At 42.4% G+C, this 19,594-nt stretch overlaps 1 protein-coding gene across 6 annotated transcripts in view; it reads right to left on the bottom strand.

Annotated features, from left to right (window-relative positions):
* Positions 1-1,263: 1,263 nt before the first annotated feature.
* Positions 1,264-19,594, bottom strand: part of Runx1t1 (RUNX1 partner transcriptional co-repressor 1) — a 142,537-nt gene continuing 124,206 nt past the window's right edge. For 4 of the 6 annotated variants that reach the window (XM_057790531.1, XM_057790530.1, XM_057790533.1 and 1 more), the window contains exons 10-11: positions 15,192-15,382; positions 1,265-5,767 (exon numbers count right to left, since the gene is read on the bottom strand). In XM_057790531.1, the coding sequence (XP_057646514.1) occupies positions 5,492-5,767; positions 15,192-15,382 (467 nt within the window). In that variant the 3' untranslated portion in view covers positions 1,265-5,491. Of the gene's footprint in view, positions 5,768-15,191; positions 15,383-19,594 lie in introns of all 6 variants that reach the window. The other 2 variants (XM_057790528.1, XM_057790529.1) reach the window with 1 other exon arrangement.

The raw sequence follows: 19,594 nt of genomic DNA on the forward strand, positions 1-19,594 counted from the left end.
AGAAATTGAGTTTGTTAGTGACATAGAGCATGATAGCTCATTCTTTCTTGCCACGCAGTGTAGAACTCCAGCCCTACACAGTTAGCGTCAGGAACGAAGAGGGAGTATTCTATCTTATAGGCACTGGAAGTCCCCTACTCAACTGTCAGCTTATTACAGTAGGTAAAGCATAGTGACCTTAAGACCCCTCCATAGATTTCCCATCTGTGGATTTGCAAGCATTTTAGACAAAAGCTTATTTAAATCAGAAAATTCCAGAAGCAAAGGAGAAACAACTTTGGCTCTATCTCCCTGTCTGTGTAGATGGAGAGGTTTTATGGAAAATATATTTCCTGCTTTTGCCTGATCCAGTTTCTCTAGTGTGGTTGAGAATAGAGTGACCAGGGACAAGCTTAGGCAAGTACAACTTTATTTATTCACCTTGGGATAAAGATATAAACAGCCATACAGAAAAGCACCTCTTTGATCATTTCTTCCCCCTCCCATTCTGGGGAAATAGCTTAGTGTTCTTTTCATGGCAAACAGAGTTTTAATATTATCAAACACATCAATAACAATCTTTAGAAAGTGGTGCTCACCCCCAGAAGCTGCTGGACTTTGTTCCTATCCTTCATCTAAACTAAACTATTTCCCACTTGTCCAGCATAGCCTGTCGCATACATATGTCACAGCATCTGTTGTCACGGGCTGTTTATAAAGGGGCTATTTCAAGGGCTCTCAGCTCTCTCTAGTCTCCATACCTTCTGGTTTCTGCTCTGCTCTACTTGGAAGAGAAAAAGAAAATATTTGTACAAACAAGGAAAGGCAATTGAGCCAGGCTGGTCTGATATACTAAGAAAAAAATTTAACTACAAAATTAAATAGTCAGCCTGTTCATGTTATAGGGGTATGAAAGTCATTATCCATGTTTAAATGTTCTCCCACTGCCCTGTCAAATGAGCTGTTTCTCAAGATCAGCCGGAGAAGCCAGGTCTCAGGACAGAGACGGGGACCTAGTTGGCATACAAAGGAAATGAACAGAAGGTCCTCGGCCACCCTCCCACTCACGAGCATCTATGTGACAGCTATCCAGACTCAGTCCTTACACATACAGCTCACCTAATTCCTTTAAACTAGTTTTTAGCCCATAGTTGGAATCTTCCTAGCAAATGGGAAATCCTGCAATCCTGCTACAATGTAGTATATACAGTCCTTAAAAAAAAAAAAGTGTTGTGAAAACTACATGAAAATCCATTGGGTTCCTAGTGTAGAAGACTGATTGGTTCTCTACATTCTAAGCTACCTTATAACCAATGCATAAGCATGAATATATATATATATATATATATATATATATATATATATATATATTTAAAGGGATAACATGAGTTTCAGAAACAAGTTAGACACGCCGTACCATGTATGACAAATGCACAGAAACAGGTGTGAACATGCTGGCAACAGATGGAGGAAGAGGTCTGCCTCAGTGGATGCGTCCTGAATCTGTGCATAGCCGCAACCTGCTGAGAGCCAGAGACTCAGAAGATGGGAAATGGACCTTTCTGAAGACGACCCAGACTAAGCTATCCTTTCCAATGGAGGACCTGAATATCCTTCTAGACTTGACTGTTTTGACCTCACAAACATCCTCTCATCACACATGGATGAACCACTCATGTTAGAAACATAAGCTGTAGCTGAATAGACTCTAGGCATGCTCCATGAAGGATTGACTTCCTGGGCTAGGGTCCCTGAGCTTTAGCTTTGGCACACTGTGAAGATAAGGGAGACAGAATACAGACTTTTTTTAAGCATTTTTATTACACAGTAAAGAATACAACAATACCTGAATCATACTTTAAAGATTCACAGGTTGACAGACCATACATTACAGTCCAACTAAGGAAAAACTAAAAAGGGTAAACAAGAAACCACAGTCGAGACATAGTAGACTTCAAAGCTCAAGAGTGTGCCGACAAGAGCGTGATGCCTAGCCCCGCCCCCAGTGTTAGTCTACCCTTAACTTGTGGTACATGTCTGAATTAAGTATTGCACAACAACTTTAATTTTTCACAATAATGTCGCAGAACCCAAAATAATTAAAATAAAATTACTTCAAATCTGCATTTCAACAGTCTCCAATTTTTTTTCTGTCCCTTGAGGAATTCGGACAACATGGAGTTGCTTTCTTTCCCTAAGTATTCCAGACATAGGCATGCTTTGCATAAGTAAACCAGCCTTGAAATTTTTAAATCCCCAAGACATGCACCTACACATTAAAAAAAAAACAAAAGAAATTAAAAAACAAATTAAAAGACAGGTGGCCCTGTCACACACAGTCTCATGACAGAGAAAAAGAGAAAGAGAAAAAAGAGAGATCAGAGATAGAGGACGCCCTATTCCTATCAGCGACCACCATTCAATTCTATCCAATGAAGATAACTTTTTGTAATGTGTAATACCTACAAATTAATACTCTTACATAGCCTGAATATAAGTGACAAGCAAGAAAGGAAAGGAACAAAAGTCTTCTTTTCTTTCTCTTTTTTTAGGTTTATGAGGTCTGCATTGTTACCAAGAAGTGATATGGTTTGCAGCTGTATGAGCTTAACTTTTGGTATCCTGGTTCTTTTGTGCCCATTTGGTTTGACTAGACCAGTTTTTGTTAGCTACTGGTGCAATATACATGCTGTCAGAGGTAGAGTGAAACTTTTTGCCACTGAGGAGAATGTAGCAAAACAGGAGGAGAGGAAGAGGAAGAGGGGAAGGAGGAAGAGGAATTAGAGATAGAGCTCAGAGTTAGGAATTTTTTTTTTTTTTCACTCAGGGTGCCCTGAATTTAAAAGGAATGAGACGTACTGTACTAATCCTTATTTTACACACTAGTGTTAAGAATAACAGTGCTGTCCCACATACATCACAGCTTCTCAAGCTCAAGACGTGTGGGTATGACATACCTCATTTGTGGGATTCTTTAACCCTTCGTAGCCTAGAACATAGATTAGCTCTAAGAAAGGACTGTCCAGTGTCACAAGCAGACTAGAAAGCAGAGTGAGGTCAAAGGATTCTGGGAGCACCATGGTAAGACAGAACCCGTTCAGAGCCTCCTGTGTGCTTCTCACTTCACTTTAGCAGGTGTGCTGGCAGATGGACTTCCAACATGCAGAGAGATAGATGCATTGATTTGCTCATCAGAACTTCCTGAACTGAAAGGCCATTCAAAACAAAAAAGAACACAACACCACCTGAACAGAATTAAAACCGACTGGTATATGAAAGTACGGGGAAATGTTATAAGAAAATCTTAAATTGGCAAGACATAAAGCAAACCCATGAGGATCGCCTCTTATGCAGATAACTTAAAAGCCACTGAAAACTGTATCCAAGGGCTACATCAACCTCCCTCCCACAAGCGAATGGATTGTACTCGATTTGTAAAGAAATGCTTGGTGTGTGTGTATGTGGAGTGGTGTCTTCCCAGCCTTGTCAACTTTGGTTGTCTACACAGCCTGCAGCTCTGCTGACTCTTAAAGCACACAACCACATCCTGGGCTAGTGGGTTTCAAAACTAACACGGAGTTCTGGTCTGGACCCTGGACAACGAAGGGTTAATGGATTCACACTGAACATGGCTAACCTGCTGATCATTTGGAAAGTATTTCTGGTGCTTTTCAGAAGTCCTGGTTTTGGTCCATCAGATCAGTCTTTGGCTGACTTCCCGATACTGTATAACTTGGCACCCAGCAGGGTTAAAGCTGTCCGTCTACACCTCAGCATTTGGAGCTCTGATGATTTCATTTTTTTTTTGTAAAATTAGAAATACTTAAACAACCTTACAGCAATATGCATGCACTGTCCTTTTTTTAAAAAGTAGGATATCTTGTTATTTTATTTTTTTTTAAAAAGTCCCTAATAATTTTTTCATAAAAAAAAAGAAAAAAAGTAAAGAAAAATTTCACTACTACTCTATGCTACAGCTAAAACTGGTGAAATGGCTCTAGCATATTTAAAAAGTTTTGTTTGAAAAAAAAAAGAGCATGCCCAGGGAGTCATCGTGACAGTGCAGAATACATTTATGTACACCCCTCTTACAAAACACCCATATGCTAGCATTCCATGAAGCATGCTGGTTTCCGGAAAAAAACCCTATAAGAGAGTGAGTTAGCAGCTCCAAAAGATAGCTTCTTCTTTTCTTTTCTTTTCTTTTCTTTTCTTTTCTTTTCTTGAGGACAATCAAAAAAGGTATTTTTTTCCTTTTCTTTTTTTTTAACTACTAGAGAAATATCACTAATACATACAGATATAAAAGCAGCATAGAAAGATACAGGTTTCTCACCAACTAGGAATAAGGAGACTAAATGTGGGCATATGGATAAACTACAACGCATCCTCACATTTGGCCAACACATTTACAAGAAGAACACCATTGGGAACCTCACAGGACAGAAGTGTTTAACACCAAGAGAACTACTAGATTTTAATTAAAAACCAAACAGGGTGGGGTTGAAAAATTTTGGAAATGGGGCTGGAACTGGAGCCACAATCTTTTTTTTAAAACTAGTTTTCAATATAAAATGAATGAGCTGGAATAGACCCAATGTCTTACTCTGTGGAACCTTGCAAAAGTGAAGAAATGTTGAAGGGTTATTTAGGGCAGCTGGCTGAGCTGGACGCTGCCAGAACGCTAATTAACTGCAGGCTGTCTTTTAAGAGTGTGTGTGTGTGTGTGTTTGTGTATGCGCGCACGCGTGTGTGCATGTGTGTGTGTGTGTGTGTGTGTGTAAAGGAGCCTTTGTATTATGGCATTTTTTTTCTTGCTGCTGTGGTCATACATCCCACTGGAAATCATCTTTCATTTTTCATTCTGTTGACCTGGATATTATTATTTCGCTTCAGAAACAGGAAAAAAAACCAAACATCTGTGTCTCCTTCCAATCTGCTGCACATCTGCGCGTTTTGTAGCGGGTCTTCAAAGTTCAGTTAGCAACCCACAGACGCCATTCATCTTCTTGTTAAAATGTCTAGTGCTGTATCCAACGCTCATGCCCTTGAGGGATCGCCTCTTTTTTTTTTTCTTTCCATTATTGTATATAAAGAACACTGTGACTTTTAATATTAGCATTTTTGCTTTCAACAGCAATGAACAATCTCTTGGTTTGCTGCTTGGTAAAGCATTGGTTAATGAGGTCATCTAGTTTAAAATCCCAGCTACTTGGAAATAACAGGGAGGAGGTCAAATCTAGCATTTCACGTTATATTCTTTCCTTTTTTCAGTTCTCTAAAAAGATATCTTTGTTATCCATAGTAAGTCATTACGACCCGTTACTGGCCCTCTGTGTTTTACTACCGCCTCAAAAGATACAGTTATGTTCTCTCTTGCTGAAAGTACTGAAATAAGATAGATAGTTCATCTATAAACAAACAAACAGAAAAACGGCTTTGAGCATCTGAGGATGAGGAATTGCTTTTGTGTTGGTTGCGGTGTCTTTCCTCTGAAAGTCCGAGCTTAGGTCTAACGAGGCGTCGTCTCTATGGTGGAGGGTGTTCCCGGGGTGGTCGACCTGGGCGTGGCTGCTGGTGGTGTGTCCATTGGGCTCCCAGCCCCACTGCTGGGTGTGACTGAGGAGCTGACTGCAGGCGTGTCTCCCTGCTGTGGGGCCTGCAGGGTCTGTCCACAGATGTGGTGGTGCTTCTCCCAGTCTTTATGCTGGCAAAAGGAGCCACAGTACCGGGCGGTGTTACAGCCACTGCAGGTCTCGCTTGCTTTTCGGCCACAGTTCCAGCAACTCTAAAGAAGGAGGAGAGACACCAGGTGAACGTTTCATGGACGGGAAAATCTAGTAAACCTGGGAGCTGTTGTTGTTCCTACAGCTTCAAGAGCTACAGACACAAAATGGACAACTCTGAAGGCTTCAGCACTGGTGTAACCACGGCGAGGACCTCCCCCAGGCTGAAATTCCAATTGCACCACAGAGCAACCCTCTCTTTCTTCTCCAGCCTGCTTCCTTCTCCTGGCCTGTACTCTGGCATCCTGAAGCTTGAAGCTGAGGAGGAGCGGGCAGCAGTGTTGGCCAGTGCTCTGTTCCTCACCAAGGGGCCACAGCTCCAGGCAAGCCACATTCATGAGAGGGCACCGGGTCACAAAGCCCTACCCTGGCCGCTGTGGGCTGTTCTGGATGGGCTATCTGGTTCCTTTGGCTGATGTCCTGACCCCTGCAGGCTGCTCTGGATGGGCTAGCTGGTTCCTACCAAGGCTTTGGCTGATGGCCACTCGTCGTTTTGTTCACGTTACTGCTAGCTCTCCATTCTACCAGGAGAGACCCCGTCACCCTCCTGACTAAGTCTTCACTGTTAGCACACAGACCACACCTCAAACTCTCCTAGCACTTCTTCATGTGTGCTGCTCTGGTCACCCATGTGATCGCGTGTTAACCTGCATTTCCAGGCAAGGGGAAACATTTCCAGTATCCCCTACAGTGGTACTGAATTTTCTCAACTCAGGCTCAGTTGTCTCAATTTTCTGTCAGCAATGGCTCGGCATTGATGAAAATGGCTGACGACCCACTGTTTACCAGAAAAACGCCTTCTTCCTGGATTTGGCTCTTTCCATATGTAGTAAATTATCCACGCTATACTAATTCTAACCTCCACTTCCCAACTTTTGTTCTTCTCGCACCAATTCTGGAATGGCTAGGTACAAATCCAATACTCTGGGAAAGGCTTTCTCCTTCTGGACACTAACATGAACCACAAAGGAACTAGAGGACCACGATACTGGACTTATTGAACATGAGATGAAGGATTCTGTTCCCTGTTCCATCCCAGCCTGGACGGGATATGGCAGAGCAGTAGTGGGCTCTCTAGAGAGTTAGCTCTTTCCACAGAATCCATTCAATAACCCTAACAACCAGACACAAGGTTAATCTTAGAATACCACTCTTTACCTCAGCAATTGGAAGGGAATCATCTCTGAAACCAATCTATGATAAATGCTTCTAAGCCTGAGATGCTCAAAAAAAAAAAAAAAAAAAAAAACTTGTGAAATGAACACATGAGTTGATGCCTAATTTAGTCTTGAAAAGTAAGAAATCTTGAGACTGGGTGAATAACAATTCTACTTGGATACAGCGTTTCCCAGCTGGCAGAGCTCCCCTGTGACTCAGGGAAGTTAGAGGGAACTGTGCATCAGGCAGAGGAAACCCTGACCCTGAAAAACCAGCTGCCAGCTTTAGGTGGCAAGACAGAGAAACACAGAAATGAGATGACCTCTGAGATTTACATGCTAAGATAAACACCTCATGAATCAGACAGAGCACAGACGTCCAAGAGACTGAAGGCCACCCATGTGGTGCCAAGCTAATGGAAGCAAGGGCAAAGGGGTGGGGACCAACTGTAACAATTCTCTCAGAGATGCTTCCAGCAGGAGGGACAGCACCTGAGAAAGCCATACCGAAATGTTCATCTCATGAGTAAAACATGCTTCTAGCTTCCTGGGAAGACTAATTCCACTGTGAAGTGCTCTGTCAGATGGCCGTAGCATTACACCACTGAGTTTCTTATGCCCTGGTTCTGTTTTGCAGTGCCCGGGATGAAACCAGGGTCTTCCACACACTAAACAAGTGTTCTCCCACTGAGCTACATCCTCAGCTTTTGTCAATGGTTTTGATTAGTTTCTGGCAAATCTTTTGTTGTTGTTTGTTTGTTGTTCCGATATGGGGTTTCTCTGTAGCTTTGGAGCCTGTAACCTGTCTTGGAACTAGCTCTTGTAGACTAGGCTGTCCTTGAACTCACAGAGATCTGCCTGTCTCTGCCTCTTGAGTGCTGGTTTAATAAAGGCATACGCTACCACTGCGCAGCTGCAAAACAGATTTTTAGCAATAATCTAATAATACAACCAGTTGACAGTTGTGATTACATTGCAATTAAATCACATTTTAAAGTAATTACCGAGATACTGTATGGTTCCTCACTGTGTTCTCTGTATTTATGGGGCTCTCATTATGTTGGGGGTATGACTAGAGATTACTCATGAGCCTATTAAAAACATTGGAATGTAAAAAAAAAGCTGGAATGTCAGACTATTCCCCTGACAAGCAAAGCTTTATTCCACTGTGCAGAATATATAGGGATTTTCAGAATTACATTAACTGCTAACAAGGGGATCCCGGAGACTCTCAAGGGTCAGAGGCTAGGAATTTCAAGAACTCTGGTTCCAAGCCTACAGAAAAGACCAAGGAGATTGCTCAGTGGACAAAAGTGTTTTCTGTGTAAGTCCGATGACCTGAGTTCCATCCAGGAACACGTGAACAGATAGACGTTGTGGCGTGGCCAGACGCTCAAGTGCTGGTACCCGGGAGGATGCACCACAGCCCCAGAAATGAGAGGGACTCTGCTTCAATGTGGTGGAAGATGAGACCCCACTCCTGAGCGCTGTTCTCTGATCTACAACACACACACTCACACAAACATACACACACACATACACGTTGGAAAAAGTTCTGCTCTGTGTCTTAAATCCTTACCCCTTCAGAAATTCCAGTACTGGGGGGGGGGGGGAATCACAAATCACAATCTATGATCTCAAACTACAGACTTAGTTGATAGGGGAACTGTTGCTAGTAAAACAAATCTGCAATGAGCAGTCAGTACCTACAACTTCTTTTTCTAGTTCAACTAAATGAAGATGTCTCCAGGGGCCAGGTGTGATAGGCCACTCCTCTTAACTCCATCACAAAGGAGGCTGGGCTACTTTAACGGGATCTCAAAGAGCCATTCTCCAAAGAACACAAAAAGAAAAGAAAATCTCAAAACAGGCACAAACTCTGACCATCGCCACAAGAGGAAGCCTTCCTCTCCCAAGCTGAACTCCGCTGCAGTGCCTGGATGATTTTTCCATGAAATTGTCAATAAATGTGGGCCCGGCCCAGCTTGCGAAGCTCAAGGGGCCACGCTCTGTGCTCAGAGTGAAGTTTACTTCTGTGGGGTTTAGCTTTTAGGAGATTGCCAGCTGGGTCCTGGAACCCACTCATCAAATAAGCGATATTCCTAAATTACATCAGAAAATCCCAATTAGGGAATAGAAACCCAAATCCAAAACAACATTTTAAGGAAATTAAACATCTAATCTGAGTCAAGTGGCGTCTTTAGGAAATACCCCGGTGTGAGTCCTATCGTGTTTTGGCAGAGGCACATTTTGGCAGGCTCCAGGGTGGTAACTGCCCAGTGCTCAATGGCTCCCTCAGATTGAAATCAGATGTACGCAACATTCTCAATTTAAACTGATTAAACACACAGACTAAACCAGGTAATTACAAATGCATGTGCCGGGGAGGGGACCAAGGAGACAGAATGGGGACTTCTTTATTTTTTAAAGTGTTTGCAAAGATGGGAACAATTTTACAAATATTAAAAAAAAAGCCATGGAATTGAGCCAAATGCAGAAACAGATGTTCCGGATAGTGGAGCTGCTGAGAGCCAAGGCCTCTTGCCGTAGTCCTTCCTGGTTCTGGTCCAAGAGCTGAGGGCCCTGAGCAATTTCTCTCCAGCTCCACTCTAAAGTCCTTTCTTCCCATTCAGAGGAGCAACAAAGAGCAGCTGAATGATCTTTCGGGATTAAAATTTTAAAAAACTTGCATATCTTATTGCCCTTCACACTGCATTCCAATGAGTATATAGGAAAATTTAATGCATGTGCAAGTAGAAAAAAAAAGAAGGAAAGAGAGAGAGAGAGAGAGAGAGGAAGGAAGGAAAGAAGGAAGGAAGGAAAGGAGAAAAAGAGAGAGAAAGAAAAAAAGAAAGGAAAAGAAAAGAAAAACTCCCATGTGAACACTTTTCAAAAACCCCATCAGAAACCTTAAAAGGCCATTTGTATCATTTCTCTTGGATAACTGTACTCAATTTCCTGTTTGCGTCTATGCCAAGGCAGCTGATGCCTGACCAGCAGTTCTGACCAAGAACCTCTCATCTGGAAATGAAGGAAGCATGTGTGGTAGCTTGGCTGAGAGATATTTCCCATATCCTGGGGCATCTGAACCTTCAGCCCCCATTGGTGGTGCTGTTTGGGGAGGTCTAGGAGGTGTGGTCTTGCTGAGGAAGTATGGCACTGGTGGGGGAGTGGGAGGAGCTCACTCTACTCCCAGTTGACTTCCTCTGCTTCATGCCTGCAGTTGAGGATGTGAGCTCTCAGCTTCCGGGTCACGAGCCATGCCTCCCGCCATGATAGACTATTATCCCTCTGAAACCATAAGCTAAAATAATTGCTTTTGACCATGCCAAGTTGCCCTGGGATACAGGTGAAGAATCAAGGCTAGATATAAAGTTCCTCTTTGCAGAATGCATTAAACACACTGTTACATACAGATATATAGCAAGGATAGATGGAAGATTCTGGATGCCAGAACTTTATAGCAAAGTTCCTATACTTTTTTTTTTCTATCAGAAATTCCCTTTGTCCCTTGGGGCAGGAGAGCTAGTTCCTTTATCTTGTTATTTAGATATACAGAGAATAATCTGACTGTCCTAGCAGCAAAATACACCCTTCTAGTCTTCACTGTTGAAAACTCTTTTTCTGAGAGACAAAGGCTTTCTGCCCAATGACTGTCTTTTTCACTATGTCTTATCTGTAACTGGTGCTCAAGACACTGAAATAAAATCATTCTAACTACAATCCACAAAAGCAAAGGCTCCTCTACTGATTCTATAAAAACAAAACTTTACCAAGCAACATGCTGACCTGAACCCACAAGGAGATCACATGTTAGACCCCACATTGCTTTTGACCTTTAAAAGCCATGCTCACGGGTATTTTGCAGTCCAGGATCCTGAGGCCTTAAGAGTTTTTTCACTTTTGCATTAAAAGATTTCTTCCAAGTCACAAAGAGAAAAAACTGCATAGCCAAGGTGTAAGACCTCCCTAATCCCCAGCTGGCATTTAGACTGTCAATCAAACACTCTTTGCAAAATGCCCCCCTCTGCCCATGTAAGACCTTTTCTTAGGTCCCACTGTGGCACCACTGGTTAGAAGAGAGTATCGTTCCCTACAGTGGGTGCAGGCTGGATCATGAGCCAGCGAAGACAAGATATCATGGTAGGTAACCCAAATGGCACAGGCTTCAGAGTCAGGGCAGCCTGTGTTTCATTTTCAGTGCCACTGTGGAGTGGTATTAAAGCCACAGGCAAATGGCTTTAGCTCTTGGAGCAAATACAGGAACTGCAGTGTGGCTCATAGTCATGGCAGTGATGAGCACAGAGCCTGAGGGTCTGTGCACAGCAGGGGGTCACCCTACCTCTTACAACTGGCTGCAACGAAGATGGGGGGTTAGTTCCTGCTCTGGATGCAGTGCCTCTGCACTACTAGATCTGAAAGTTTGCACAACCTCCACGTTAACTGCCTTCGCCCACAGGCATTGAGAGCTACAGGGAGAGCGCCTCCTTAGTGCCTGGCGGTCTTTCCTCCATCCTCCTCAGACTCTCGCTTGCTGAAATCGCTGCTGATTTTGGTTTCCAAGATGCTTCTGTTTCTTCTACTGTAACTTCCTCTTTATTCCCTTGGGGTGTTTGAAAGCAGGGACTGGCATAAATAACTGTCCTGTTTTTCCCAATCTAGTGTCCACAGTCAGCCAAAAACCAATGACTCCAACCTGCTTCCAGAGCTCGCACTGCCTCCCCAGGCAATACTCCCCGAAACTTCCTGGGTTGCCTTGTCCAGCATGGATCTCATGATTTTGTTTTATTTGATTTATATTTTATTTTGTCATTTGTTTTAAAAAAAAGACTTTTGGGTTCTACTCTTAGGTTCTTCTAGTTACAAGAACAGTTGATTATGCAGCCAGGTGAGCATGGTGTTAAAGTGTGGTTGCAATGTAATTTGCCATCCTAACAAGCACATTTGAGAGCAGTGCGGGACGCTCTAAAGTACCTGAGCATGGCAGCTCCATACTATGCATCCATGTACTCACCCAACACCCTATTCAACAGTGGAGAATCCTAATTTTAACACTGGACAAAATGAACTTCATAAGCTTCTATTCTGTCTATTATTTCCAGTGTAAAGACTTGTCTATCCAGTTAGACTTAATAATTGACTTGAGCTTTTAAAATGTTTTAACTAGTATTGTTTATATGCACAGGACAAAATACCCAAGCATAGGCTACCTGTTCTATTGTTTCCCCGAACACCATGGATAGATCAAATCTAGTACATATTTTTGTTTTGTCTTGTTTCTCTTTGTTATTATTGTTTTTCAAACATAGCATCATGTAGCTCATGCTGGCTCCAAACTTACTACTTAGTGAAGAATGACCTTGAACTTCCTGCCTCTAATTCTAGAGTGCTGAGATTACTGCAAGCATCATCAATCTGGGTTTGATGAGTTGCTAAAGATCAAACTCAGGGCTCTGTGCCCCATATGTAAGAGCTCTATCCACTCAGCTACTTGCCCAGTCCTTCAGCAAGGTTTTAAATGTGGTTCATATCTGGTCTTCTGATGTACGAAGAGGACCCCGTGTGAAAATTCATCTCCTGAGATTCAGCCAGCATATCTAAAATTACCCCTCACCCCAACTCCCACCACCACTGCGACCGTCTTCCTCATCTTGACCCCAAACAGAGACAGCCCTCCTTTTAGTTTCCAGGAATCTCTTGCCTCATCTCAGCCTGAGTGTCCCCTCTAAGAACTCACCAGCCATGTCATCTTCTATAAACTGCCCCCCACCTTGCTGTTTCTTCCCAGCAGGGACATTACTATGGCCCAAGGAAAGGACAGCAGCCACAACTGTTAATCTACCCAATTCCTGATTATCCTTCTACACCAGAAACCTTCACCTTTGAGGTTCACCATGATACCTATAATTCAATTATTTAGCTCTCTTGGTGAATTGGAGTCAACGTGAGAAGAAGACTGTGGGACTCTCAGGGCCAGCACTATCCCTAATACATAAAAAGTTCAAAAATTCAGTATAAGAATAAATAAATAAGACAGGTGGTGGTTGTGCACACTTTTAATCCCAGCACTTCAGAGGCAGAGGCAGGTGGATCTCTGTGAGTTTGAGACCAGTCTGGTCTATAAGAGCTAGTTCCAGGACAGCCAGAGTTGTTATACAGAGAAACCCTGTCTCGAAAAACAAAAACAAATAAACAACAAAAGAATAAATGAATAAATGAGGAGCTTTAAGGTTTATGTGTTCATGCGTGTGTGCTACTTCCTTTCAGAGTCAAACAAAGAAGGCCTATTAACGTGAGATTTTAAAAAAAATCAACAAACAACTGTTAAACTTAATAATAATGTATAAATTTTTTCAACCAGCTTCTACCATACCAGACTTCTTATTTTTAAAATATCATAAATTGTCTAAAACTCACTGTTACTTGCACCTTATTTGCAGTCAAATGGTTAATGTTCAAGAAAATTCAAAGCATCAGAAATAGGTGAGAATTATGAGTTGTAAGGAATCTGTTGTGAGATAGGCTGGACCTCACATTTCTGGCAGATTCCCTATTTAATGGGCCAATCAACATGAGAACCAGACTGGGCGTGTCCTAGCCTGAGGAAACCAGAGCCCTGTAGGTTGTCTGGAGGAATCCTGGGAAGGACTAGACCTGAACTTCTAGGTCCATTTCATACACTGGGTTTATAATGCCAAGACCACTGTCACCATCATGTTTTTTCCACATGGTTTTATAGGAAAGACACAACATGTAGAGAAACTGAAGGAATCTCACACACGACTGCCTGGCTGGAAGCACATGAACTCATTTCCTTCCTATGCGTTTAGAGGTCAGCCCTCGACAAACACTCTCAAAAGGCACATCAGGCCTAAGACGCTTGTGTGAAAATAAAGATGCATGCAGGATGACAAGCGTTCCTCATGACATCACCAGCGTGTACAAACTCTCTTCAGTAGACATTCATAAACTTTCAAAAAAAACACAGAAACAAAACAAAGTCCTTATTATTCTTAATGGCATGATGCCAGGAAAGCTGAACTTCTGTCTAGTTTAATACAACAATGGAAAAGTTAGCCTACAAAGGAAGATAAACTTCCCTCTGCTCCTCTCTTCCTGAGAAACTTCCAAATGTTGGAAATCAATTCCTTTTGTCCCCCTGTTATTCATCTGCTACACATTAAATAAAAACTCTGGGCACTGAGTGATTCCCGCAGGTTCTTTCATCTGTAGAAAAGCCTGCTACAAATTAAATCCTTACCCTCCCTCCTAAAGTATAGACACGTATTGTCGTGGGGCATTGATTTATCAGCCCGTGCCTTCGCTAGCTCAGCTTCGCAAGACAAGCTAATGGCAGCCTTTTATCTGCATTTATTTTGGAGTTGAAGATTGTGCGCTATATTAATTAACGTGGAATTTATGCTGCTGAGATTCTATGGGCTATATGTCTTAAAGCATTCTGCCACATTTTAACTGTTTACTTACCAGTTCCTTGGATCATTAGGCCCTGAGTGAGTGCATGTGTGTGGCTGTGGATGTGTAGAAATCACTATACTGGATTATAATATGACTCAGCAATGTCATGTTAGGACTGCACAATGGTTAATGATAGATCACATGAAAGCAAAGATCATACATAAGATCTTTTAGAAATATTTAAATCATGCACACATTACTTTAGCATTGGACTTTAGGATCCATTATCAAAGTAATTTTACATACAACTTTGGAGAAGATACATATTTCACATGAGGAGCTGGGGAGACAGCTCAGTTGGTAAAGTACTTTCCCCACAAGCAAGGACCCGAGCTTGAACCCCCAGAACCCATGTAAACCCTGTCCAGGTCAGTGCACACGCTTATAATCACAGCACCTCACTGTGCAGATAGGGCATGGAGTGGGAGACTCCCCTTACAAGACCATAAACTAAAATCTGTGCAGATGCAAATAAAGACACCCTGAGTAAAACAAGGTAGCAGGCAGAGACTAGCAGCTAAGGTTATTTTCTGACTGGAGTATATTGCCATGGCATGCGCACACACACATACATACACATTCACAGTTACACACACATCAAACACACAGATCAAAGGAAAACTTCCTCAGTGTTTCGTTCACCAAATACATCACAACACCTTGGTCTGAGAACTTTTCTTCCAACTGGTTAATGAGTAAATAAGCTTACATCTGCCCTAGGTCAGCCCATCAATGCCTAGATTTTCCCGTGATCTGTCCAATCCTTGGTAGGGACACCCCCGAAAGGCCTTACCTCGCTGGAGTCTTCCTGCTGGTTGATGACCGCCAGAGCATCCTCTGCTGCCTGCCGCTTGGCCTCAGCCACCGTACGTTCCATCTTGGCCCGCTCTGTGGTAATCATGTCGTGGGCTTTCCTCTCCGCCTCAGACACAGCCTTCTGCAGTTCCGTCATTGCCTGTCGCTTCACCTCGTTCACAGCCTCCTCTGTGATGTAAGGCCAGACCAGAGGACAGAACATCCCTGGGTTAGCTCAGCACTAGAGACACCCATCCCTTCTTAACAGAATTTCACAGAATAGACCTAGCTCTGTCCAAATGCCGGGACAGTTCTGCCTGTCTAAAGATCAATCCAAACACTTAAACTCATTTAGGAAATCAAAAGTGAGATTTTTTTTCTTTGGCATGGGCTTCTTGACAATATTTTTAATGCATACACCTTTCCTTAACTTTTCTCCCACCATAGTGCTTCCAGAGATGATTCTAGAGCCTGTAGAGGGGCAAGAATGTCCACACGGAACTTGTAAAGATCAGCCAGATACACAAGGAACCAGTTTTCTAGACTGACATCATGGTGAATGCCTGTAATCACAATATTCAGGACTTCAAGACCAGCCTGGGCTACAGGGTAGGGTCCAGCCTGGACTACAGGGTAGGGTCCAGCCTGGACTACAGGGTAGGATCCAGTCTGGGCTAAAGGGTAGGGTGGCACAGTTTTCCATTTCTTGTCCTTTCTTCAATAATACAGATATGTGCTTCTACAGAGTAAATGATCCAGATTTTTACAAAGAGCCTTGTCATTTCTAAGTTTTAGGCTGCTCCCTGTCTACTTCAAATATATTCAGTAGTTTGGGACAACCAACTGTTGCACTGGACAAACAAAACTGAGTCACACCGCAAGCCACACGCCGGGCGTGACAGCAAACCTACAAGGTGTCCAATCATCTCAGTTTGGCTGCAGTCAAGATGCAAAAAGTCAACCACTGTAAGGCAGAAGATTGACACCTAAAACAAGTACTTCCCACTTTTAAAACATTAACTGTTCTAATTAACAAGGAAAAAATACCCTCCTCCTGAATTAGTTTATCTAATTTTCATCTTTATTCAACGGAAAATGACAATGATTAATTGAAAATTTAATAAGCAGTAATTATTAACTTGGCAAACCTACTACCAATTAACACTCTATTAAAACTAATTATGACATGTTTCATTCAAGTGTTTGCACTTAATTGTTTCACCCACTTAAAAGGCACCTTAATTAAATGTTCTGTTTAATTAAAAATATACATTCCCAATAAAAATGTTTTACTGTAGATTGGGAGTGTAGGAGCTGCAAGTCCTCTCAGGGTTCTTCAAGCCTTGTGGTTGGTTCTACAGCGCGTGACCTATAGGCCATCAGAAGGCCCCTCCTGCCATTCACTAACAGGCCTTCTTCAGTCTCAGCCACTCAGTGCGATCCTTCCTAAAGGACTTTCCTTGAATTACTTGTCTGGCTAAGTTTCATACACTCTACTCGAAAAGAAAGATCCAGATAGAAAATATTAACTAAGCCATGCTAATCCTCTGCTAGCTCCTGCAAGGTAAGCCCTGGAAATCTGGATGGAATCAGAGCATTGTACACAGCTCATGGCCCCTTCTTTACCAAGAGGCAAAAGCTGCCATGATTAGCCTATTATAACTGACTCAGGGCTCCGGGGAAGTGCTGCCCTTCGAACCATACAGCCAGGGTCTAATTTAGTTTGAATATTCAAGGTGAATTAAAATTCTATCTGAGTTGTAATACAGGACAATAATTTTTGCTTAGGATCAAAGCTGTAGCTTGACTAATTGTATATGCAAATAAGGCAATTTATATTTAAATTATGCATTCCTATTCTAATCCCACAGGCACATACAGATCAGCAAAGAGAATTGGTAGGACATTTGCAAGGTGCTTGAATATTTATTACCAACTGCAAGCATTCTCTGGTCCTTTGAAAAGAAATATACTGAAGAAAAACATTCACTCACAATTTTGGAACTACTTTTATGTTTGATTTTTTCCCCTCCAGTTTTATAAAGATCCGGTGTAACTTTTGAGTTCCTTTGTTATCTTGCATTGAAAAATATGACTTTTAGAGAAAGTGGATGTGGCCTTCAACGTTTGTTAGGATTTGTAATTGTTTTTTAAAAAAATATGAATTAAATGTTGTTAAGCTATCATTAGAGCAATATACAGAATTTACATAGGGTCTCCCCCCTCTGTGTCTGTGTGTGTGTGTGTGTGTCTGTGTGTGTGTGTCTGTGTGTGTATCCAGAGGGAAAGGCAAAAGTAGGAGAGGGAGAATGAAGACAATATACACAAATGTCATAAAATGAGGAGTGGATAAAAGCAGTAAGAAATTGTGATTACTTTTTTTGGAAATATTTTATAAAAATTTAAAATCACTTCAAACTAAAATGACATAAAAACTGGAAAAGATTTGAAAGTATTTGCTTTTATAATTACAGTGTCCTGTGGGGACAATGTATTGCTAGTATCACACAGTAGCTTGAGAGGACTGTTCACACATTGCTAACTCTGCTTCAGTCAGCTTTGGCCATGAAAATAATACTTAGTACTTCTGTGGCAAAGGCACACTTACAAGTTGCTCTTAAAAAACAGGTAGGCAGGTTTGTTTATTGGTTTAGGGCTTTTGCTGTTGTTGTGTGTTTCTTCGTTTGGTTTGGTCTTGTGAGACAGGGTCTCATCCTGTAGCACATGGTGGCTCCGTCTTGCGTCTCCCTGACAGTTTTCCAATCACTGGGATTACAGGTGTGAACTATTATGCCTGGGTCTGGCTTTTGTTCCTCTGCTGACAGAGGTACATTTTAGAGTCTTTCCACAGTAGAAGAAGCTGAGCATAGATGACCCGTTTACCTTTGGTGTTCTCGGATATTGGACAGTTTGACACACACTGGCAACTCTGAACCCTTGACCTGCACTGGAAACTCTACACCTGCTTTCGAAGAAGTCTGTCCAGGAAAATATTACAAGCACTTTCTGGAACTGTCTAGATAAACCTGCCATCCACACCTTCAGTTTTAACATCCATCTATAGAAAGGTAGTCTGCACTGTTCTGGCGTGGTGGGTGGTACCAAAATAAGAAGAGGAAGGGCATCTGCACCACAACACAACAATGACTTAGAACGAAGACAGAGTAGAGATGAACGATACATGGAGAAATAATCTACACTTTCCCCACAAAGATCACTCCCTCTTCTGCATTGCACGGGAACAACGGAAACAACACCTTTTTCTCGACTTCTCAGCCCCGTGAACCTAAACTACATCAGGACTGGGTGGAGAGACACAAAAGCGATTGAAGAAACAGTAATGATGGACTCAGTAGACTCCCACGTATCAAGTAAGAAAACCGAAGGAGAAGAAAGAGCACGACTTTGATGAACTGCAAAATGCAAACCGCACTTCTGAATCGGCCGGCAACTGCTTGCTCAGCCTTCCTCTACACGTTTCTATTCATGCTGGCTTTCTAGGAAGGGTGGTGGATTCAGGAAAAATCTGCTCCTGCTTGCCAGCAACCCAGTGAAAATGAGCAGGCAGCACAGAGGAAATCTGGATTACACAAGCCCTCACAGTCAATTTTCTGTAAAAACTATCAAGAATTTAACCTAAAAACAGGTAACTAAGGGGGAACAGAGAAAGACATTTTTCATCCTTTTCTTGTCCATAATGCCAATTCTCTGTACCTCTTATTGGAATAGCAGGCCTTGGAAGCTTAGCTTAAAGGGTTTTTTTTTTTATCTTTTTTTATTTTTATTTTTTTTTTATTTTCGAGACAGGGTTTCTCCGTATCTTTTTGGTTCCTGTCCTGGAACTAGCTCTTGTAGACCAGGCTGGCCTCGAACTCCCAGAGATCCGCCTGCCTCTGCCTCCCGAGTGCTGGGATTAAAGGTGTGCGCCACCACTGCCCGGCTTAAAGGGGGTTTTAAAAGTGAAAAAGAAAAGAATGGGAAGACGCAGCAGCTTCTCAGGGTTGGATGGAACTCCAGTCACTTCAGTCAGTCACAATCGGGGAGACTATGAGCACAACTGGGTCCAAGCTCGGAAGAAGGAAAGCTGCACTCGCAATTCATCTGCTTTGTAGACAGGACCTGGGGACAGCCTCCCAGCTCTTCATCTCAGCTATGAAACTTAAAAATTCTATCAGATTTGTGGAGGTTGCTATCACTCTTAGATAAAATACGTGGCTAATGTGCACGTGACCACATATTCAGCAGGTGGTAAAGGATTCCAAATAACCGAGTTCAGCCAAAACCTAAACAGAAACCTTCTGCAGAAAAACAGGAATAAGAACAACAGAAACCCTCTGAGACTCAGCACGCCAGTTCTGCGCCCGTGTGATGGGTGGCTGGAACTGGCCATGCCCCTTCTCA

This window comes from Chionomys nivalis, chromosome 16 (genome assembly GCF_950005125.1).
Source record: "Chionomys nivalis chromosome 16, mChiNiv1.1, whole genome shotgun sequence".
NCBI classification, from domain to species: Eukaryota; Metazoa; Chordata; class Mammalia; order Rodentia; family Cricetidae; genus Chionomys; species Chionomys nivalis.